Source organism: Manis javanica, chromosome 5 (genome assembly GCF_040802235.1).
Source record: "Manis javanica isolate MJ-LG chromosome 5, MJ_LKY, whole genome shotgun sequence".
NCBI lineage: Eukaryota > Metazoa > Chordata > Mammalia > Pholidota > Manidae > Manis > Manis javanica.
Window position 1 is genome coordinate 134,618,612 of NC_133160.1, and position 22,301 is coordinate 134,640,912.

A 22,301-nucleotide genomic window follows, 5' to 3' on the forward strand; every position below is an offset into this window, starting at 1 on the left:
TCCATCTGCTTCCCCGGGTCAAGCAGCTGCTGCAGCCTGCACCTGGCTGGGTGGGAGGGAGGTCCATGCGGTCAAATGAGTGTCCCAGGGCAGAAGGCTAGTGGGAGGTTTTGTCTCCTCGGGGCTGGACAAGCTCCTGAGGCCAGTAGAGCTCGGCCTGCAGATTCCTGCCCTCCCCCATCCCCAGCCACAGAAGAAGTTCAACAGATAAAAACTAAAACGCTTTTCTCTTATACTAATGGTGCTTACAGAGATTGTTTACCCTCAAAAAGAAAGGTTTTTCATGATTTGTAGCTGAGGTGGAAAAAGGGTGGCTCAGGTAGTCTGCTCTCTGGAAAAGCTTTTCTTTTGCTGTTTTTGTGCAGTCAAAGCTTTCAAGTTGGGGAAAATATGTTACTCATTGTTAGAAACAAAATTTAAGACCCTTTGTAACCTCAGTTTACCTCTCAGAAGCTTTTAGTCCATTGCAGGCAGAATGCTGAAATGTTCGCTTTCCACAATCACAGCTTGCTGGAATCGCAGTTTCTTCCAGCTCTGTGGAGGTGCACTGTTTTACACACAGCTGATTCCACCAAGCCTTCCTTAACTGTGCCTGCATCCACAGGTTGAGAATTTGGTGTATTGGGAAGCTTGGATTTTTGTCCTCATTCTGGCCCTAAATACCTAGTGATTTAGGGAATTGTGTATTATTTCTGTTTCCTCATTTATAAAATAACAGGAATGGAAGGGCCCTGAGACCCAGGTAAACAAGAGGCCATTTGTACCCTAGACAATTCATTTCCTTAGAAACAAGTAAAAGTTGTTCTCAAACATGAGTTCAGATCAAAACAGGGAAAACTGATAAAGTCATGGTGATGTGCTCAGTACATGAGGTTCCACAGGGGCTAGAAGGAAATTCACTAAGGGTTTGTAAAGGTAAATTTTACTGTAATGCAATGCTACCAAATATTTTTATAATTTTTTTCCGCTCTCTCTGTTTCCTCAATTTGCTGAGAGCTTGCAGATGTAGATTCAATGCAATGCTACTAAATATTTTTAGATGGCTTTCTTGTCCTCCTTCTTTTAAATTTGTAAACTTAGGGAAGATTTCATGATACTGGCTGTTATGAGTTCCTATTTTGTTCAATGAAATTATTGAAAGATAAGACAGTTTCTCCTACCTTTTGTTCAGATAACAAATCATTTATACAGGAGATGGTTTTGTAGAGAACCTTCTGAAAAACGGACTTCCATTTCAGGTAAAATGACAAAGCAAAATTAACCTAAGTACAGATTTCTTTTTTTAAACTTTGAAACTTTTTAACCTCTAAACCAGATGGGAATATTTTTGCCATTACATATATTTAGCTTCAGTAAACTACAAACTGAACTCCAACCTGCATAGTTAAACCCTATTATTTTATTGCAAATGAAAAATATACAGAAACATTCATTTAAAATTGGTAAACTTTCTAAAATGAAGTGTCTATAAACACTGAAAAAAAGAAAATTTCATGAACACAGTTTGTTTAAAATATTTGAGAACATTTCACATATATTCATATAAATTACTCTCCCACAATGTGAAGATTGCATTTAGTTTAGTTTTATTGGTTTTGTTAAGAAAAATACAGTATTATTGTTGGAATCATTTTGTATTGACATTGAGATAGTGTAATGATGGCATTCACTGTCACTTGGATTATTTAAAATGAACTAACATGACACATGTTGGGAGAAGAAGAATGTATAAAAACTGACAACTAATGGCCCTTACCTATTTAGCATTAAGATTATAAAATTAACATGTTGATTCATAGAGAACTAAATTTTATTAAGTACCTCATGTACCCGGCATATATGATACAGGGTGCTTTCCATATACTTGATTTCGCACTCTTAAAACAAAGGTGTCAATTTAATTTCATGCTGCTAAATCAAAAGGTTTTATGAACATTCTGTAATCTGAACATAAAATCTGAACATTCTGAAAATAAAATCACTAAACATTACCTAAGAATAAAATTCTAAGTTATAAAATAAAATGAAACTATCTTCACAGAATTAGGAAAATCTTTCCATTTGGCTGTGTGAGGACAGCCAGCTTTGTAATCCTTAATGACACATGTGCAGATATTCAAATAATAAATCTTACTTAAGGTACCTATGTGAGATAAATAAAGTATATAATATTAAAATATATACATATACATATATCTTACTACCAGATAAGACCAACATAGTTAGTCTGCATAAAAGGATCCAGCATTTTATTCTTCGTTAGACAAGTATCTTCCCATTTGGGAAAAAATATTCTTAGTTTTAGATTTGCGATAACATTCGGTTTTTCAATGTATATGCCTATCAGAGATTTTCAGAGTTTCTCAAATATTTCATTGTTTTTCAACATATTTCAACTTTGTTAAACCTTTCTCAGCCTTTCTTCTGGGCATATGTGTCAACACCAGTTCATTTTCCAGGGTACACACAGTTTCTTGTGTGTCAAGAGGTTTCAACCTGAGCATAATACACAAAGGGCAAAGCTTTGTAACAGATGACATTTAAGAAATACCTGATACTAAAATTCAGCAGAGTGGAGAACCACCACAGCCTGCGGCTGGATGCCAATACTTTCCTCCCCAAGAAGGTGTCCTAGCAAAACCAACAGACTTTACAGCAGAAAAAAGAAAAACTTTAAGAGAATTTCTACAATTTTCAAATACTGTCTTTTCAGAAAAAACTTTTCCTACAAACTTGTGTTCATAGCTTATATAGCTGATATACAATTAAAATGAAACAGCAGTCAACAGTGTAAACTTGTATTTGACCTGAGGTATCAACCCATGTGTCTTCCATGGATTATCAATTTTCAAAACTTTAGAAGGCACTGAATTTCACTTAATAGCACACTATGCTGAAGAGAGTAGAATGACACTTAACGACCTGCAGCTTTCTCAGGTCATCACTGTGAACATCAGTCATAGTCCAACAGAACAGGGGAAATGATCAAGTCAGAATTTAATAGAATTATGAATAATAAAATTTACTATTACTACCCAGGATACACTTGAGCTAGATTACAAACAAAACTGTTGTTTGAAAATGCCAGTCAACGTGAGGGTCTTTTTTTTTTTAAACTTCACTACTTTTTGATTAGGTTTTTTTGCTGTGTTTTGAGAGAAGTAAATTTAGTCTAGAAATAAGCTAGCCAATTTCTTTTTCATTAGTTCAATGAGTGTTGAGAAATCTGTCCATAAACATTAAAGACCACCAAACAGATCATTCCTGCCATGCACTTGGAGTGAGACAAAAAAATCTTATGTAAGTTTTAATATGCAAAAGGTATTTTCCTGGCATAGTCCCCAAAGTCTTAATATTTTGTTTTCTAGGAAGGTAATTCCCCTTTCTATTCTCCCCAAACACTTATTGATAAAATACATGGAAAACATGATCAGGATGAAATACAACAGAAAAAGATAAATCTTCCACTTACTGTGGTAGGATGTGTATATTTTTTAAAAAGTTAGTAACTAATTATATCTTCCTTAATAAGGGTGAAAGTACCAAATTTCAAGAGAAAAATTATAATTCATTGTAATTTTCACTAAGACATTTCTAGGTGTTTCCAAACAGTCTGTGGAAAACCCACACTTTGGGAATTAAACATTTGAGAAAAACTGAAGTGTATAGTATAACCCTAAAATAATACAGCAATTACTTTATAAAAGTTTCTACATCAACAAGAAAAATGACCTTGGGATAATAATAAAAGGAACAAAATGAATGGAGTAAGGAACTTCAAAGCTGAATTCAGCTGGACTTCTCCAGAAACTTGATTTTGTCTTCTGTTGTTCAGGTCTGAGTTAAAAGACCCTGTGAACACGATTTGTGTTTCTTTTTGTTTTTGTGGAAAGAAGAAAAGTTGTATTTCATTTACCTGAAGTGTAAAGTATTTCTCTCCCTCCTCCATTCTCCCCTTTTTAATTGGTAATAAACTTCTATGTTAGGTCAATAAATTACAATTCATAAGCTCTTCACGGGCATCTGTGTCTTGTACATTCTGCCCATGAAGGAGATTTCCAAAGCAGGTCAGTTTTTTAATTCAACACCCTACCCTCTCTCTAGCTGCCTAGTTGAGAAAAAAGGAAGTTGTGGAAGGGAAGGGAAAGCATCAATGATCTTGCTTCTCAGTTTCAGTAATGTGAAACTATGACTCATCAGAGAGTGGTGACTGATACTCTGCTCATCAGCACATAGTTAAGTTCATCTATGAATTACTGTGAGAACAAGAATAGCAGCCGAAGAAGCGAAGAGCCACATACACTGTGACCCAAAGAAAGACATTGTTCCGAGATTCATCTAACTCTTTGACTTCTTTTATGGGCAGGGAATATTTCAAGTTTGCAGAGATGAAAAACAGCAGAAGGCTTCTGGAGAAGGATCAAAATCTTGATTTTCAAATTTGAAGGCCAGAAATGAAGGCAATTTTGTTTCACCTCATATCTCAATGTTTAGTTGGAACTTCAAAAATGTCAGCTTTCCTAATAGTTCTTCCAAGAATCAGGTATTCCTTCTTCTCTCCAAGTGTCTCATGTTGGTTCAAGTTCAGGGTTTCTGGAGACCTTGATCATCAGCCCTGCTAAACAAGGTGATGTCATCATCGTACGCTGGGGATGAACAGTCTATGTTCTCTAGCAAGACATATTTGTCTTCACTGCCGTTGAGAGAGAAGACTTCTTTCCGAGTAGTGGATGTCAGCTCACTCCAGGTTATGTCAATGTTTTTGAAAGCATGTAGAAGGAAGATGCCATTGATAATGGTGAAGAAACCACTGAGGGTCCCGATGATATCTCCAGCCTTCATGCCATACCACTCTTGGAATAAGATGGTGGAGCAAGTCACTACCATGGATGTGAAGAACACATAATAAATGGGAGTCACAAGAGATGTATTAAAGGTGTCCAGGGCCTTGTTGAGATAGTTGATCTGTGTTGTCACAGAAAGCACAAGTACAGCCAGCAGAACGAAGACCAGAGGATGCCTATAGACTGGTTTCCATTCCAACAGTTCCTTAATGGCAATTCCCAGGCCCTTGACAGAAGAAACTGAAAATGCTCCAATCAATGAACAGATTGAAATGTAGACCAATATATTGGTCTGCCCTTTCTTGGGAGCCACGATCAAAATCAGCACCAAGGAGACCACAGTTATGATCACAGCAAAGGAAATAAATCCTGATAGGAAGAAAAAAGAATTAGACCTCAGAAAATGCTAATAAGATCATGTATTTATGAATTCTGGTTAGTCAGGAGTCTAGGAGCATAGTTGTTTTAGAAAGAGAAGTGAGATTAAATTAAACAACAACCATAACATTTTACTGCATGGTTTGCCACATTTTAAAATGGACTTTCACAACCATAGCATTTGAATCTTACAGATAATACTATGAGGTAGGGCAGGTATTATCTGATTGACTTTTATTTTCAGAGGGAGAAGGTGGCCTAGGTTTGGGTTGGAGTATGTATTTTGCCTCTTGTATTCACATCTCGTCCTTTCATTGGGTAAACAGGAGGCACAGACACAAAAATAAGTTGTGTCTCCTGTTCAGAAGATTCGTAAAACTCAATCAAATCTTGCTGTAGCTCACACCCCACCGCTAGGCTTGTAGGGAAGCTGGTAACAGTATTATTACAAATTCATTTGATGCGGAGAAAAAGTGGAGCAGAATTTGAGTTTCTTTCAGTTGAATCACAGACCTGGGTCTCTTAATTTCATTTCCATTTCATGCAAAGAAGCGACTTCCTCTTCCTGTGGAGCATGGATCACCATCACAGTTGACCCCAATATACTTAATATGCAGCCTATTTTCCCATGAATGTTCAAGTGCTCATTTAAAAAACAGGAAGACAATATTGCACTGTTGGGAGAAGAAAAAAAAATTATTCTTTCTCAGTTATATTTTGATTCTAGAGCTGCTCAGAAATCACACTGTGGTACATGGCAGACTGTATCCCAATCAACTGATCTTAATGTGCTACATGACACTGAAAAACCTGATTAGTTTTAAAACTCAGAAATGATGCTCAATGAAATCTACATAATTGCTTTTATATCTGAAGGGTTATGGTAGACATTCTATACCCCTGTTATCTTCTCATGACCTTCTTAGAGGTCCCATTGAATTCATTTTCGATTTCCCCATCCTCCCATGTAGAGTCAAACAAAATGGCAGATCTTTCACATCTCACTGGCATAATATATTTAAAATATGTGTGCTCAGGAAAGCGCCAAAAAAGATATATGCCTAAAGAATTACTCTGCTCAGCCTTGATGTTTAGCTAGTGCACACAAATACAACCATATGGGTGTAAAAATACTGAAATACTTCCTTACCAGCTCCTACTGCCCTGATACTTTCACCTACCCAATGCTTCCATTACTCAGGTTGCTGTGGCCTCTGGAAGTTCCAGAGTGACACCACGGGGGCACCAGAATATGCCATTCAGCTGCTCCACCAGTAGGTCTGCTGGGGGTCTCCTGCACACCAGCCTCCTCTCCTGAGTACTGGCAGTCTCGCCAGCTCATTATCAGCTCCCATGTGCGCCCAGACTCGGGTCAATTACCATGTACTTTCCTAGAGTCGCCCTCATGTGGCCACTTGTGAGAACTGCAACCTCAGCGAAACCACCGCCACTCCTAATAGCTATCATTTACTTCCTGAAGGTGTGTTCTGGGGCTGTATGTGTATTGACTCATATAATCCTCGCAACGATCCTACAAAGAAGGTGAAAAAAAGTGGGTAGGCCTTCTCATAAGATTTCTGCTAGAGGTTGATAATGCACGGAAATGAAAGGAAAAGAAAGACTAGCAAAACAGTTGCTTAGCTACAAAATATGAGTTCAAGGTTCTCTTTGAAGACATTCGTTTGGGATCACAATAAAGATCAACTCAGAAAAAATAGACCTACATTCTATGAACAGGAAAGTCATTCCTTTTTTGAGTACTAAAAGAAGCTAAGAGGTCTCCAAACAGAAGTATCCAGCAGACAATGCAAGACTTTTGGTAAAAGTTGAAATTTAACCCAAACACCACATTTTTCAAAGTCCTCTGGTAACTATAGTCATTAGCTACTCTGACAACAGAAAGGCTTAAGGGTTGCTGCAATTAACTCAGGTGAGGGAGAAAAAACTGTGTTGAATAGTCACAAATGTAACAATTTATGTTAGCGGGAAACTAGGGTCACTCTCATAGGTTTTTAAAAATAATAGTAAGACAATTTATTTCCTATTTCTTTTTATTGTGTAGTCTTCTCAGATTATTTTTGTGACTGTTTCATTTTGAGATATGCTTAGCAATATATTTCTTACTTAAGTTCATCATGTTTTTGAGCTCCCTACAGAAGCCAGGCCCCGTGTTGCTCACGTACCTTATGAGAACACTCAGAGCGCCCAGTGGGGTGACCAAGGTGGCGGGTGCAAAAGCATAAGCTGCAAAATTTACAGCCTCTCCTGTTCCCACTGGAAAGCAAGCAGCAGTATTAATATAAAAGATGGACTTATTTGTCGGAGGAGAAAAACAAACAACACATGCAAAAGCAGGAGACTTTTATCCCAAAGATATTGACAGATCTAGTTAAAAGATATAATTTAACTTTTTTTATGGAGGGTGGGGGATGACTGGTATTAAGAGCTGCAGATAAACTGTAATTACTTGGTGATATGCTCTCAAATCACAAAAAGTGGTGACAGATGCATGCACATTTTAAATGACTTCCCATAGAGATTTTAGTTACTTCAGTACCCAAAAGGTATTTGGTCACTCTGATGAAATCTAGGAGAGGTAGTTTTGGAATGAGAAAATTTTATTCCATTTGCTTAAGAATACCTTCTGTTATGTAAATTAACAAGGACAACAACTTGGGAAATTAGAATGCGCTGTGGAGATCTACTGTCTGGGCAGGAGGTAACCAAGAAATGCCTACCGCAGACCCAAGCAGCCAGGCTTCTCGGAATCGCAGATGATTTACAAGCATGTAACAGTATCTCAGTAGCTCAAGGAGATCCAAGCAACTGTTTTAAAGTCACAAGGATGTGCTCCTGAACTTTTTTCTTATCTGAGGAACTGCAGACTTCCATGAAATACCGTGATGCACATCACTTCTAGTGTGAGGGAAAATCCCTCTAAGAGCTGGACTCTCATTTTGGGGCCAAATTATTCCTATGGGTCATAACTGAACACTTGCCCACAGAACACAGTATTTTTTGTAAGCAAATTGCCAAGGAAACACTAGTGAGAGCTTCTGGAACAGGTAAGAGAGAAGAGCATACTTGTTTTTCCCTCTGGCTGTTGGGCTGTCCCCAGCCCCCGCCCCCACCAAGTGTCCAGGAGTACTCAGCTTTAGGAAAATACCATAAAACAGATCAAAACTTACAAAACTGAGCAAATTAGGAGACTGCTCTCATAAGAAGGGTCCTGGCAGCTTGCTTAAGCCATCAAGCTTCCTTTGAATACTTTTTATTACTTAAATTTTTATCTTTATAGATAGTTTTCCAGGAAAATATTAATTTCATGACTAAAATACTGCATGTTTGTCACTATATAAAATTTAAAAAGTTGAAGACTTATGCTTTCCTCCTTCAATGCTGGCATAAATTTTGAACACGATGAGAACAAAACTGTAAATGTGCCATATAATAGTCTCCTTATGTGTTCATGCTGTTGTGAGCATAGAAGGTGGAGAGACACAAGAGAAAAAGGAGAGAGATCCACATATCTATCTAGAATCTTCCTGGTACAGTCCTTGTCAACTCTTACTCAAATGAAATGTGAAAACACCTTAAAAACTGAAAGCACTATACACATTTTAATTATTTTTATTCATCATCCTTTTAGATTCTAACATCTATTAAAGAAAACTTACCCAATTCTTTCTTAAAACAGAATCACACAGATACTGAAACGTGTCAGTTGGTATGGGAAAATAAATGGATGTTTTAAGGCTTCTGGCTGCCAAGGGAGATGACTAGCAAGTGAAATGACGTTTATGAGATTTTTTCTTTGGAAGTTTTAGGTTTGGGATTTAAATGAGTTCAGGGGATTTATGGGAAGATAGAAATCTGCAAAAGTGCTGAGGGAGATACCACTGTCTTCTATTTGGACATCACATATCATTTACAAAGTGCTTTCGTATTTTGCAATCTCATTGAATTCTCAGGGCAAGTCAATAAGGAAGGAAGGATGGACAAACTTCGTTTTCCCCTGTTCAGAGTGGGCTTTAATTTACCCATTTTTTGTTCTGGCCAGGAATATATACCCATTTCTTAGAGAATATACAGCTTTAATAGTCACAGATTCCAATTGGGACCTGGGAAAATGTGGGAGGGAAGCATTACCCTCAGTTGTTACGGGAAATAAAATACAAGAGAAGGAGAAGTTTGTAATAAAATATATTTCAAATGTTAACTTTCCCCCCTGCATTCCAAGAAAGTGTTGAGAACATGGGGGTGAAGGGAGGGAAGAGTAAAAATTAATTCTAAATAAATGACTTATTTGATATATAATACAATATATTACACCCATACAACCCAGACTAAAATGTTATCCTTACCAAGGACATAAATGAATCAACTTTGAACAATTCCATGGACTTTGTTATTTTACAAGCAAACACGATTCTTAGCATTAAGGACTTACTTGAGAGTAATCCTGCCCACCAGAGCCATTCCTTGAGGTAAGAGTGTCCACCTTGTCCTAGGAAAATAATAAAAAATTAAAATGAAGTTCAAAATTGGAGGAAGAAGGTCTGAAGAACTGACTTCTAGGAAAGGTAATGGAATATGGTTAGAAAAAGCAGGACTTAAGGCCAGATCAGTATGGCTTGTCCTGTAGCTTAGTTACTTGGTCATTTCAAAAGATCTCCTAATGTCTTCTATTACATCACCTTTGATTTCTACAGAAAGTAAATTTTTTCCTTTGCAAGAAAATTTGATTGAACCATTAGGTTTACTGTATTTATGCCAGTTAGAGGTGTGGACATAAAATATTATAAGCCCTAAATACTTGGTTTCAGCTACAGTTAAAAAAGAAAACTGCAAAATGTAAATTACATTGATACCTAACAAAAATGGTTCACGTAAGAGCTTTTGAGATTTTAGATAGTCCATCCGAGTAACCAACATTAGCCATCTGGCCTATACTTATTCTCTAACTTGGTACCATGAAACTGAGTTTCCTTCTAGTCTACTGAAAAGGATAAAAAGCTTTCCAGAGATAAACGAAGAGTTATCTTCTCACTACTATAATGCATGACCTTAAACCATTGTTATGTTTGCTATAGAAAATGGAATTTTCTTACCAATTTTAACAAACCTAACTTGTGAAGTTGACCTATCTGATTTTGTTGTAATTAAATTAAACAGGATATATTAACTGTGAAGATCTATCTTGCAAGGTAGTTAACTATGTTTACTTAGGATTTTCTCCTTACAAAGTTTGCAAATGACTAAAGTGGAATCATATTACAATATGATTTCATAATCTGTCTTTTAAAAAACATAACATCATAATAATTCATCATGTCCTTAATAATTAATGGTCAAATATTATTCCCAAATCTGGCATATCATTATTTTTTTAACCTGTATGTCTTTCTCTCCCTCTCTCTCTCTCTCTCACACACACACACACACACACTGTTTTTAGTCTTGTTCTTGCTATATAAAGTCCTTAAATAATATCCTGGTATGTAAATTTAAGTGGCATCTTTGTTCACTTGTTAAGATAAATTTTGAAAAGTGGAATTATTAGGTTTTAAGACAATAAATAACAATTTTAAGTTTTCCCAGTTTCTCTTAGGAAAGTTTGAATCCATTTATACTCCTTCCAGCAAAGTTTGGGAAGGCTATTTATCTCCTAAAGTCCCTTGTAAATATAGGGCCTTATCTTTTAGAGAAGAAACAAAACCTTTTTGAAATGGTAGGCAACCTTGGAGCTCATTGTTATGTAGTTGGTATCTCTTTGGGTACTAGTGAAATAACATTTACTTACACATGTTTATTGGCCACTTGCATTTCTGATTTTGTGAGCTTCTTGTTTACATGCTTTCCCATTTTCTATTAGGGTATGAATGTTTTCCTTATTGACTATAGTTACTCTTTATATAATGCTGATCTTAAGTACCCTTTGTCTGACATATTTGAAAGTTTACTCCCAATACGTCATTTGCTTTTTATCAGTTAAGGTATTTCCATATGGTAATTTTTATCAATCCAGATAATCTTTTCCTTTACATAGAATACAGTCTTACTTTCCTTTCTACTTAGAAAGGCCATCTTGTAAAGGTTTTTTAAAAACTTATTTCACTTAATAAAAAAATTAAATTAAATTAAAAAAACAAAAAAAATCATTTCACTTTAAATTTAACTCTTTATTATATAATTTATTTTGCTGAATGGCATAAAGTAGAACTCTAAACTCTAACATTTTTATCCTCTAATTTTTGTCAATTATCTCAATAGTTTTGACTGAATAGTTCATCTTTTCTCCAGTGGATTGAAATGCCACTTTTAAAAATCATATATTAAATTGTTATACATACATGGGTCCCCTTATAAGTTTTTGATTATCTTATTTTGTCTAGCTTTCCTAATACCAGTACCAAACTATTTTAACAAACATAAGCATTATAGTATGTTTTATTTTTGGAAGGTACAAATCTCTTAATAATACTTTTATAAACATGTTTGTGCAATTTATAGTTATTTACTTTCCCATATGAACTTTAGGATAATATGTACCTCTTTTATGATATTATTCTTGATAGGAATGAATAGAAAATTCATGGTTAATGAAGGATAGTTAAGAGGAGCTACTCAGCACGTGAAATGTCACTATAAATAGCAACCTACAATTAGCACACATAATGTGGTGGGGTCATGGGGAAGGCAGTATAACACAGAGAAGACAAGTAGTGACTCTATAGCATCTTACTATGCTGATAGACAGTGACTGTAATGGGGTATGTGGTGGGGACTTGATAATGCGGGGAATCTAGTGACCACAATGTTGCTCATGTGATTTTATATTAATGATACCAAAATAAACAAATAAATAAATTGATTAAAAAAATAACAACCTAACTCCTCTGCTATTCATTCATTGATTTAACAAATATTTATTGGGTGCCAAACACTATGCTAGAGAAGTTTCCTGCTCTTGTGAATCTACTATCAATAAATAAGTAAACCTCTTAACAAGTAAATAAACAATAAATACATGATGACAAATTATACTAGGTACAATGAAGGAAACCCTTAGTGCAATGATAGAGAATGACAGGGGTTGGTAGTGAGGGAAACCTCCCAAGAAAGGAGGATCAGGGAAGGCTTTTCCAAGCTGATGATATTTAAGAGTCTGCAGAATGACTTGGCCAAATGCAGGGCAGGTAGAAGAGAGTTCCAGGCGAAGGGAAAGATCTTGAGGTGGGAAAGATCGTGGTATATTCCAAGAGAAAATTAGGTGACAGGGAAGGTAGCAGAAGAGGATGCTGGAGCGAGGTAGCCAGGGCCATTTTATGCAAGAGGTAGGAAGAAAACTTTGGATTTTATTCTGAGGGCAAAGAGAAGCCACTGATGTGTTTGAGCAGGGGAGTAGCATGATCTGACTTTGAATACTGAAGTTGCAGACTCCGCTATGAAAGTAGAACACATGACACTCTAAACCTCTTGAAGCAAGAATTTTAGTCTCTCAGAAAGGAATCACAGCCAGCTTAATCCTGGAAAATGCGGAGAGGAAAACTGCTAAGAACAGAGATAAGGGCTAAAATAGACACAGTAAAATATTATCACTGCTGCACTATGGTCTTAAAATAGGATTATGTGCAGTTAGAAACTTGACTTCGTTAGTTGCATCTGTTTCTTACCAGCTCTAGTAAGGCCCTTGTTGGCCAGTTGCAAGAGGCCCTTCTTTTTCAATATGAAGCTGGAGCCAATAAATATACTGGAACTTACTGCCAGTACCAGGCCTACATAAAGACTGTATTTGTTTTCTACATTTGCAGAAGTGCTCAGATTGGTTATGCTGGAATTCAGGTCCTGGAGGAGGACGGGAGAAGCCAGCAGCTGTGACACATTTATGATCTCACACCAAGCCTGGGAGGAGTTTGGACAGACCAGAGACAGCACGTAGCCTGGAAAAGAAAAAGGGAAGGAAATGTCAACAAACAAAAGGGAGATGCACTAATGTTCACTCCCTTTGTACAGGAAAGAGAAACGTGAGTGGATGGTACTGAAACAGTTTTATACTGCTGCATGGACTGACGTCCCCAGCGGGCGGCCCGTGGGCCTGTGGGCATGTTCAGTTTGGCTCCCACAGGTCCTTACAGAATTTATTAATTCCTGAGAAAACATCTAACTTGACTTTCCAGTGACTTGCATGGCTGCTTTAGTGTCATTACTATGTAGTTAACATAACCATTCCAAAACTGTCTCCGAAAACAATGTGGGTGGACCTCATTCCAGTGAAACAATATTCTTTCTAAGCTGTTGACACAGCAAAATGTTTCCGACATTTTAGGGGGTGTGGGGGCAGAGGGTGATAAGGAGAGCAAATAATCTTTGTTGCATTTTGTAAGTTCTCATTGTAAGCAGTGGGCATTAATACTGTAAGTTTTATGGCAGGAAAAATAATAAAAATCTTGTCTAGTTATGACCTTAGAACTGAAATTGTTTTACATTTTGGGTGCATGTTGCGGAGGGAGCCTACAACAGATGGGACTGAAGAAGGGGAGGAAGGAGGGACTGGTGGCTTGGTGGGTGTGGGTGGCCTAGCGCAGAGGGGGAGCTGGGGGAAGTAGGGTGTGTGGGCAGGGACTTTGAGTGTCTCGGGGGAATCAGAGGTCTCTCAAAACCAGAGGCGACTTCTTAAGATTCTAGTAAGCAAAGTAATGATCCAGGGAGTTTAACCTAGACTTTATTTAACATAGGGAAATGGATTTAATTAATTATTTTTCACTTTAATAGACACTGCCAAAAGCCCTCTAAAGTACCAACCTATATCCCTGACAGCAGGGAGCATGTATTACCTCTTTGATGTTATTATTTATTTTTCTAAGTACTGAGTAATTAATAGTTAAGAAATATGTGTTCATTATAAAGAAAAACAATGCAATATAAAGAGCTATCAACCTCCCAATTTAAGAAATAAAACATTACCCCTCAGAGGTAGCAACTATCCTGATTTTTCTGACTGACATTCCTTTGCTTAAAAAAATATGACTTCTCCTATATGACTATATCTTTAAATAGGAAGTTACTTATTTTGTGTCTTTTAAAATGGAGTCATACAGTATGTATTCTTTGGTGACGTGCTTGTTTTTGAGATTTATCAGTGTTGATGCATGTAGTGTAGGGATTGTTTTCTTCCCACAGTTACATAGAATTCCACTGTTTGACTATTTTACAATTATTTTTTCTATTTTACAGTTGGTGGACACTTGGGTAATTTCAGTGTTTTTGTACTTACAAACAGTACTATTAATGTCCTTAATTATGTTGAACCATATATATTTAATGATATTTGACCCTACCAAAATGGCAGTTTCATAGAGTTGAAATGTGTATTTCCTACATACAGGTGTGAACATTTACTCATACACAAACAACTTACAATTTAAAAACAAAGATTTGAAAATTAAAAAATAAAAATTTAAATTTTCTATAGGACTATATATACCTTTCGTTACCTTCAGTTCTGTTACTAACACTATCATCCTGGGCAAGCTGAGTTACCACTTGACTTCAGTTTGGTTATCTCTGAAATGAGGGAGTTTCAGGGATTTTAAGATCCCTTCTATAATTTTGTGTTTGAACATGAGTGACTTTTGTTCCCAGAGTAATTTACTTAAAATCCTTGTGGCTCATAAATGTTGCTGATAGACCGGCTCTAAATTCAGAGGCACTTGCAGTTGAGAGATGTTTTCAAGAAACTGATGCCAAGATATTAAGGGATTTGCCAAAGTAACCTGGTTCCCAGGCCAGTATGCTCTCTATTTCAGAAAAGAAAAATATAATATAAACGACAAATAAAGTCACCTGAAAGTTAATGTTTACACAAAGATGAAATGCTTTCAACAATTTTTTTCAAGTATAATTTGCCTATAGAAAATAATAAATTGTCCAGTTTATTACATGGAGTAGGATTTCCAATTTCTAAAAAGTCAGTGATTGCATACATTTAAAATCACTGCAAGATATTTCCAGTTTGAGAAAAGCACTGTCTTACCATCTATTTTATGGGTTAGTTTGGATTATCATTCAGCAAATATTTGTGCCCTTACCCCTCTGATGTGAGTGGAGTATTCTTCCCCAGGTGGGCCGGAAGTGAGTTGGTAGCTAATAAGACATCAGTGCTGGTGATATGCTTCAAACACACTTACTCACTTATGTGGTTTCAAATGCACCTATGTGGTTGGGTTTACTTTCTGCATCTCTGTATTTATTAGGAATAGAGCTTTCCTGAGGAGCTGCTGCCCCTTCAGTCTGAGTTCCAGAATAAAAACACATGGAGCAGACCCGAGCTTATCCCTCATGAAGGAGCCACACCCAGATGGACATGTAGCCTGACGCAGAGACACCCAGGTAAACCCAGTCTAGATAAGTCAACTGTCAGCTGACCTACAGACACATAAGCAAGAATATATGATTGTTTGAGCCACTGAGTTTTGGGCTGTGTATTATTTAGCAGTAGCTGACTGTACACCTGCCTATTCCTATTAGCATAGGACTGAATGAGTGAAGTCTCTTTATGTTCCCTATAATGTATTTTCCAAATATCAGCTAATGTGAATCATATAATGTCACTCCCCTGCACCCTGACTCCCTGACTTTTCATTGCAATTATAACAAAATCTAAATTTCTGATCCTGGACTTTTAAAAAACTTTATATGCTCTGAAGTTTGCTCACTTCTGACATTATATTGCATTACTCTGTCTCTCATTCTCTGAAACAGCACTAGTCATCTTTTCACTCATTGATTCAACAAATATTTATTATCTACAATATGTCAAGCATTTTCTAGAAGCTGGGGATACAACAGTGAGTAAAATAAAATTCGTACTCTCTTACATTCCTTATAATGGGTGGAAATAAATAAACTAATAACTACATAATATGTTGAGTGCCATGGTTAGCAGTAATAGCAGCATAAAGGAATAAAAAAAATAGAATTAATGACATTTTTCACAGAACTAGAACAAATAATCCTAAAATTCATATGAAACCACAACCAAGAATACCCAAGGCAATCCTGAGAAAGAACAAAGCTGGGCTATTATGCATCCTGACTTCAAGGTATTCTACAAAGCTACAATAATCAAAACAGTATGGTACTGGCACAAGAACAGACTCATAGATCAGTAGAACAGATTAGAGCCCAGAAATAAACCCATGCTTATCTGGTCAATTAATATATGACAAAGGAGTCAAGAATATACAATGGGTACAAGACAGTCTCTTCAATTTTAGTACTGAGAAAACCTGTACAGCTACATGCAAGAGAATACAACTGGATCACTGTCTTATACCATATTCAAAAATAAACTCAAAATGAATTAAAAACCTAAATATAAGACCTGAAATCATAAAACTCCTAGATGAAAACATAGGCAGTAAACTCTTGAACATCAGCATTAGTAATTTTTTTCTGGATATATCTCCCCAGGCAAAGGAACAAAAGCAAAAATAAATAAGTGGGACTATATCCAACTGGAAAACTCCTGCACAGCAAAGGAAACAATCAACAAAATGAAACAACAACCTGCTATGTGGGAGAATATATTTGCAAATGATATTCAGTGAGGGGCTAATAAACACAGAAACAGACTGGTGGTTGCCATGGGGTGAGGGGTGGGGAATGGGTGAAATAGGTGAAGGGTTAAAGAGGTACAACATGCAATTATAAAATAAATTAATCATAGGGAATAGGGAATATAGTCAATAATGTTGTAACATCTTTGTATCTTGACAGATGATAACTATACTTATGGTGGTAAAGATTCATAATGTATATAGCTGTCGAATCACTATGCTGTACCCTGAAACCAATATAATATTGTATATTTAAAAAGTGGCATGGTTAAAAAATAAAAATAAAAAAACAGAATTAAATGGAAAATCTCTCTGCTAAGTAAAAATGCAAAAACCCCAGAGTGGGAACATGTTTGAGGGGTGGAAGGAACTGTCACCAATCAGGCTGGCTGGGGTGAGAAGGGTGATGGTATGAGATGAGGTCAAGGAGTAGCAGGGGTCAAGATCAGGTGACATAAGTCTTCAGATAGGTAGGTCCAATCTTGTAATTTTTCATTTTACAATTCTACAATGGCTTCCCTTCTCATTCAGGAAACCCTGCCTTCTCTCCCCCAAATCCCATCACAATCTCTATGATCTACAGAATCCTACCTCTAGTTATCTCTCTAAACACATTCCCTACTATTTTTTTCATTTCACAGGCTAAAGTCCTTCTCACCTTAAAGCTTTGTTACTTAGTCTGAGCAGTAGCTGGCATAGCTAACTAGCCTCCTCACTAACTCTCACTTTAAATGTCACTTCTTAGAAAAGCCTTCCCTGCCTCTCTATCTAAAGAAAGTCAGTTGCTTTCCACCACATCACTCTACTTAACATAGGCAGTGAAACACACATCCTCTTATAGCTCAGTTATGGCTTCATAACAACACTGCATATCCATATATCTATTATATCATTTATTCACTCAATAAAATAGTTGTTTAACACCTACCATGCAAGACACAATGTTTGGTATTCACTTACTCAACATTTCCTACGGAGCTCTGTGTGCCCCGCCCTGTTCTAACAGGTGAACAGTCTCTGTTCTCATGGACGTGACAATCTGAGTGAGAAAACTAGCAGGAATAAGGGGAGCAGGAGAGGAATGAGAAATAATTCAGAGAAAATTTGGCGTGGAGAAAGAATGAGAAATAATTTTGAGCAAGCTTGGAAATCAGGTCATAGTGGGTATAGGTACATATAGACTTTGATAGGGCTGAGTAAGGAGCTCATTATTTCCAATAACCAAAATAAAATTGAGAAGACAGTATTGACTTACTAAAAAAGTCAAACAAGATCTTACCACTTCAGTGGATTTGGAGGCCAAGTACTCCAGGAGAATGGCTGACCACCAGGCTTCCTACATAAATTCCTGCTGTTTTCACACTTTACAATCTATACAGTACTACAGGTACTAAATGGTTAAAGATAAAGGCCTCTGGAAATTAAAAAACGGTTTAAAGAATGAAGATGCAGGAAAGGAACCAAAGGAAGAATATTGAAAGAAGCATGTATTTGTAGAAAGGTTTTTAAAAACAATAATCTGCAGTTCATACTAAATATTAGACTAAATAATTAACAGCACATTGTTTTCTGAACAACCTGAAATGGAGAATTTTAACTACCTTTAAATACTTTGGAATTCCAGCACTTAAGAAACCTACTGAAGCCTGGAAAAACAACTTTAAAAAATCTGGAGGAAATCTTTTTTAGTGTAACAGAGAAGCAGCTATGTTTTACAAAGAAAATGCATTTTTTTTTTCTGATGATAAAAGCTGTGTTCATTTGGTGGAATTTTGAGAACTGTTTATGATAAGGATATTTTTTAAGAGTAAAATCTCAGAGTCATTAAAATGTATACCACTGCATCCAAGAGGTCAGAGAAAGGGGATGGGCACCCACAGAAAAAAACAAAGGCCCAGATAAATTTGTGCTTGGTCTGATCACTAATTATGAAACTTTATTCAATTTTCTGGGTCTCAGTTTCAGTATTTGTAAAAAGGAAATAACTACCTAATAAAACTCACAGGATGTAATTATGAGCAAAGGCAAATGGCTTCCTTTTTTATGTGAAACTTTTTTTAAAATTTACTATTATATACATGAAAATGGGATATGCCCTAATCAGTTCATGAGAGATATAGCTAGTTCTCAGAGTGTAGTTCCTTAAATGTCCTCCTCTCAAAACATGAAGAAAGGTTGCATCAGCTCTAAGCACCGCCTGTGTCATTGTTCACTCCGCTAGTTGGCTGGGCCCTGGAGAGGTGGTTCAGTCAGTCCAAGAAAAGTTTGAAAACCGTTGAATTCTACTCACCTCCAGTTCACTATCCCTACTGCAGAACTAGGTCAGAACTCTCAAGAAGATGCACTGAAGTGTGTGTGCATGGTTGGCCTCTTCACTGCCCAGTCTTTCTGTCCTTTGGCTCTTTCATAACCTTTACAGTTCCCTGGCCCATCATTGTCACACGATTGGTGCTCTACAGGTGATGGGTGTATTTCTTACATTCTATCTTCATGGTGTCATATTTTCATGTTATTAAAGCTCTATTATTAGCCATTGAACTCAAATTGAGAGTTGTAGGATGTGTGACATAATATAAAAAACCTAAATAAAAAAACTTTATGTGGATTTCAATGTGTTTTTTGAGATAATTCTAGATTAGGAGGCCTTTAGAAGCATCTATGGTTTTAAAAGTCAAAACCAAAGTATGGGGTTAACTTTTTCTTCCTGGAAGTCCAGTTGGAATGCTCTGTCCTCAGATCTCATGATGGACTCTGTCATTTGGGTCTCAGCTTGAATGTAACTTTAAAGGGCCTTCCCCAAGTATCCAATCTAAGCATCCCCAACCTTCTCACTACATTACCCATGACACCAACCATCCTAGTGATATCCTTTTTTATTCATTTGTTTCTTGCACATGATCTGCTTTATGAGAGTGTAGAATCAGACCGGCAAATCCCTCTAACTCCTAGGTCAGTGCCTGGCACATGGGCCTCTCACCATTTGATTGAATGAATAAATGGAATATTGAGCCTTTACTCCATGTCAGGCTCTAAAGTATGGGCTTTGTATGAAATCCCACCTGCATCTATTCCTCACAACTGTAAACTGCAGGAATTGCCCCCTATTTATAGATGAAGAAAGATTCAAGTAGGCTGTCATAGCCAAGAAGACTCTTGGATACTAAAGCCTGATCTCTTCCCACTACTGATAATGAGGATTCTGATGTCTCTCCAGTCTTTTCCACCAGTCTCCCACACTATTAATTACCACAACTAATCACAGGGATTAATCATTGAGCTTGAATTATTTCTTGTTCGTACTAAATGGGTGAGCAAAGCAGGAAAAACATCCTAAATTCAAACAGGTGCGTGAAATTCACACCTTCCTTACAGATCTGTGGGTAAACAAGGGTGGATGCGTTAGTAACACTCTTGAGTTACTGGTTTAGGATTTACTTCGACCAAGGTCAGACAACTTGACCATCTAGGATATAATTCTAGATCCAGCTGCCTTAGTAAACACTTCCAAAACCTCAGCTTTTGAATAGTTTGTGGATTGTACAGGCATTTTGTCTTTCTCTGTATCCTTTCTCTCTTTTGATTAATTCATAGCTCCTTTTTTTTTTTTTTAACTCTCCGCTTCAAAGAATAAACTGGAGAGGAAACCGGGTAAATTGCCCTCAACTTTGCCACGGCCCTCACCGCCCCTCTCCCTCTTTACGTCGCTAACGCGTATCTTAGAAATCGGCTTTCCCCAGCACCCTGTGAGAACTGTCTTTGCAGCTGATGCTCACGCTCCCTGTCCGCCGACGCGCCCGTGGTGGTGGTGGTGGCGGTGGCACGCCGTCCCTACTTTAATCCCAGCTCACACGCGCCTTCTGTACCGAGACTGTAAAAAGCCTGCCAATGTTATAAGCACCCAGCAAAGGGGCCGCGCCCAGAGATTTTATAGGACTCGGGTGGGGCTGAAACCCCAGCCCATTAAGCAGCGAGAAACCTCAAAGGACTGCCTCCGGTTTCCCTTCTTTTCTGTTGAGTTCTCGCCTTAAGCAGCCAAGAAGTGCCTGCACAGTGAGTCAGACGCAAGACTACCGAGGTTGGAGATTTTTTCATCTGGAAGAAAGAGGAGAGACGTGGGCAGCCCAGGAGGGTCCGGAGTTGACCTCCCAGTGTGACCCTCGCGTAGCAGGTGCGGGGCTCAGCACCGGACCCTGCCCGGTCCCCGGGCGCGCCCCTGCCCCTGGATGACTTCTACGCGGCCTCTGGAAGTAAGGCTTGAGTCAGACGAGACTTGGAAGCCTGACCGCCGCACCCTGAATTTCCCGGTCACTACACTCGGCACGCTGTAATTTACATGGTTCTGCCTTCCGGACCAGAGTGGGGGCCGCGTTTGTCTCGTTCGACTCAGGCTTTCGCGCGAAGCCTGGTATATCGTAGGCGCCAATAAATGAGTGTTGGCTGGCTAGCTGAATGACTGAATGAAAACGCATGAAAAGGGCGTTAAGAGTCAGGGTACCCCTTTCTGGTCTCCACATGGATCCGGGACAGCCCAACCCAGTCTCGTCGCCACTCGGATGCCAGGTCCTCCGGCTTGGAGCCGACACTCACCTTCTCGGCAGGGCTCTCCGGGCGGCAGCCTCACCTGCCCGCTCATGGCCCCTAGACGGGGCTTGGTGGCACCAGCGCCAGCTCCTCACCCACCTGGGCTTCGCCTCCTCCGCACCTACCCACTCTGCGGCCGCGCGGCCGGGTCTCGGACTGGTGCGCGCTGACCCCGCCCCCTGGCAGCCTCAGCCAATAGGAGTGGCTGGGTGGGGCCTCCACGCGAGCCGCCCCTCAGCGGTGGGAGGATGGGCTGTCTGTCTCCCAGCGCTGGCGGCTGCAGCCGCCGCTGGTGTCCCTAGGAACCGCTGCTGGATCCGAGAAGTGGAGAAGCACAGACGCGCCCCACAGGGTAAAGGCATCCCTCGGAGCGTGGAGGCCGCCAAGCCAACCCTTGGGAAGTTCAGTAAAGGCTGTGCTGAGGATTCCTTCTGATCGCGAATCGAAGCGTCTCCTGTCCCTTATCTGAGGGCCCTGCTTTAGCGGCTTTGTATGGTGTTTGCCGCTGGAATTCTGCTCTAATTACCGTGCTGAAGTTTATTCTGGGGTCTTTAGAACAGACTTTGCCCCTCTGTGCTGTTAGCTTTGCCCGCGGTCCCTCCTTCCAGCTCCCTTCTTCCAACTCCCGCGCCCTCCCCTCCTTCCAAATCATACAGTCAATTGCAATAAACCGAAGAGAAAGGCAAGGGTCAAACTGAAACGACAGATTCTTGCAAAAAAACATAGCCAACTTTTAAGATATTCTTGCTTTACCTTTAACATATGTAGGTACTTTATAGGTATTAACTCTTATCTCACAACATAGTCTATTAACTACTAGTATATAGATGAGGGATTAGAGGCAAAGAGTGAGTTAAGCAATCTAATCAACTGGTCA

The 22,301-nt window shown here is 38.4% G+C and overlaps 2 protein-coding genes across 6 annotated transcripts in view; one reads left to right on the plus strand and one right to left on the minus strand.

Annotated features, from left to right (window-relative positions):
* Positions 1-22,301, plus strand: part of CNGA1 (cyclic nucleotide gated channel subunit alpha 1) — a 62,305-nt gene that overhangs the window by 4,018 nt on the left and 35,986 nt on the right. For 2 of the 5 annotated variants that reach the window (XM_036998594.2, XM_073237658.1), the window contains exons 1-2: positions 13,047-13,249; positions 15,479-15,614. The exons of 2 other annotated variants lie outside the window; for them this stretch is intronic. The gene's annotated coding sequence lies outside the window, so the exon portion shown is untranslated. Of the gene's footprint in view, positions 1-13,046; positions 13,250-15,478; positions 15,615-22,301 lie in introns of those variants that run through there. One more of the 5 variants, XM_073237657.1, reaches the window with a different exon arrangement.
* Positions 1,380-21,589, minus strand: NIPAL1 (NIPA like domain containing 1). Its single transcript, XM_017650907.3, has 6 exons — positions 21,431-21,589; positions 12,899-13,165; positions 9,673-9,729; positions 7,406-7,496; positions 5,736-5,896; positions 1,380-5,213 (listed from the first exon to the last, which is right to left on the minus strand). The coding sequence occupies exons 1-6, from the start codon at positions 21,474-21,476 to the stop codon at positions 4,585-4,587; spliced, it is 1,251 nt and encodes a 416-aa protein (XP_017506396.2). The 5' UTR covers positions 21,477-21,589; the 3' UTR covers positions 1,380-4,584.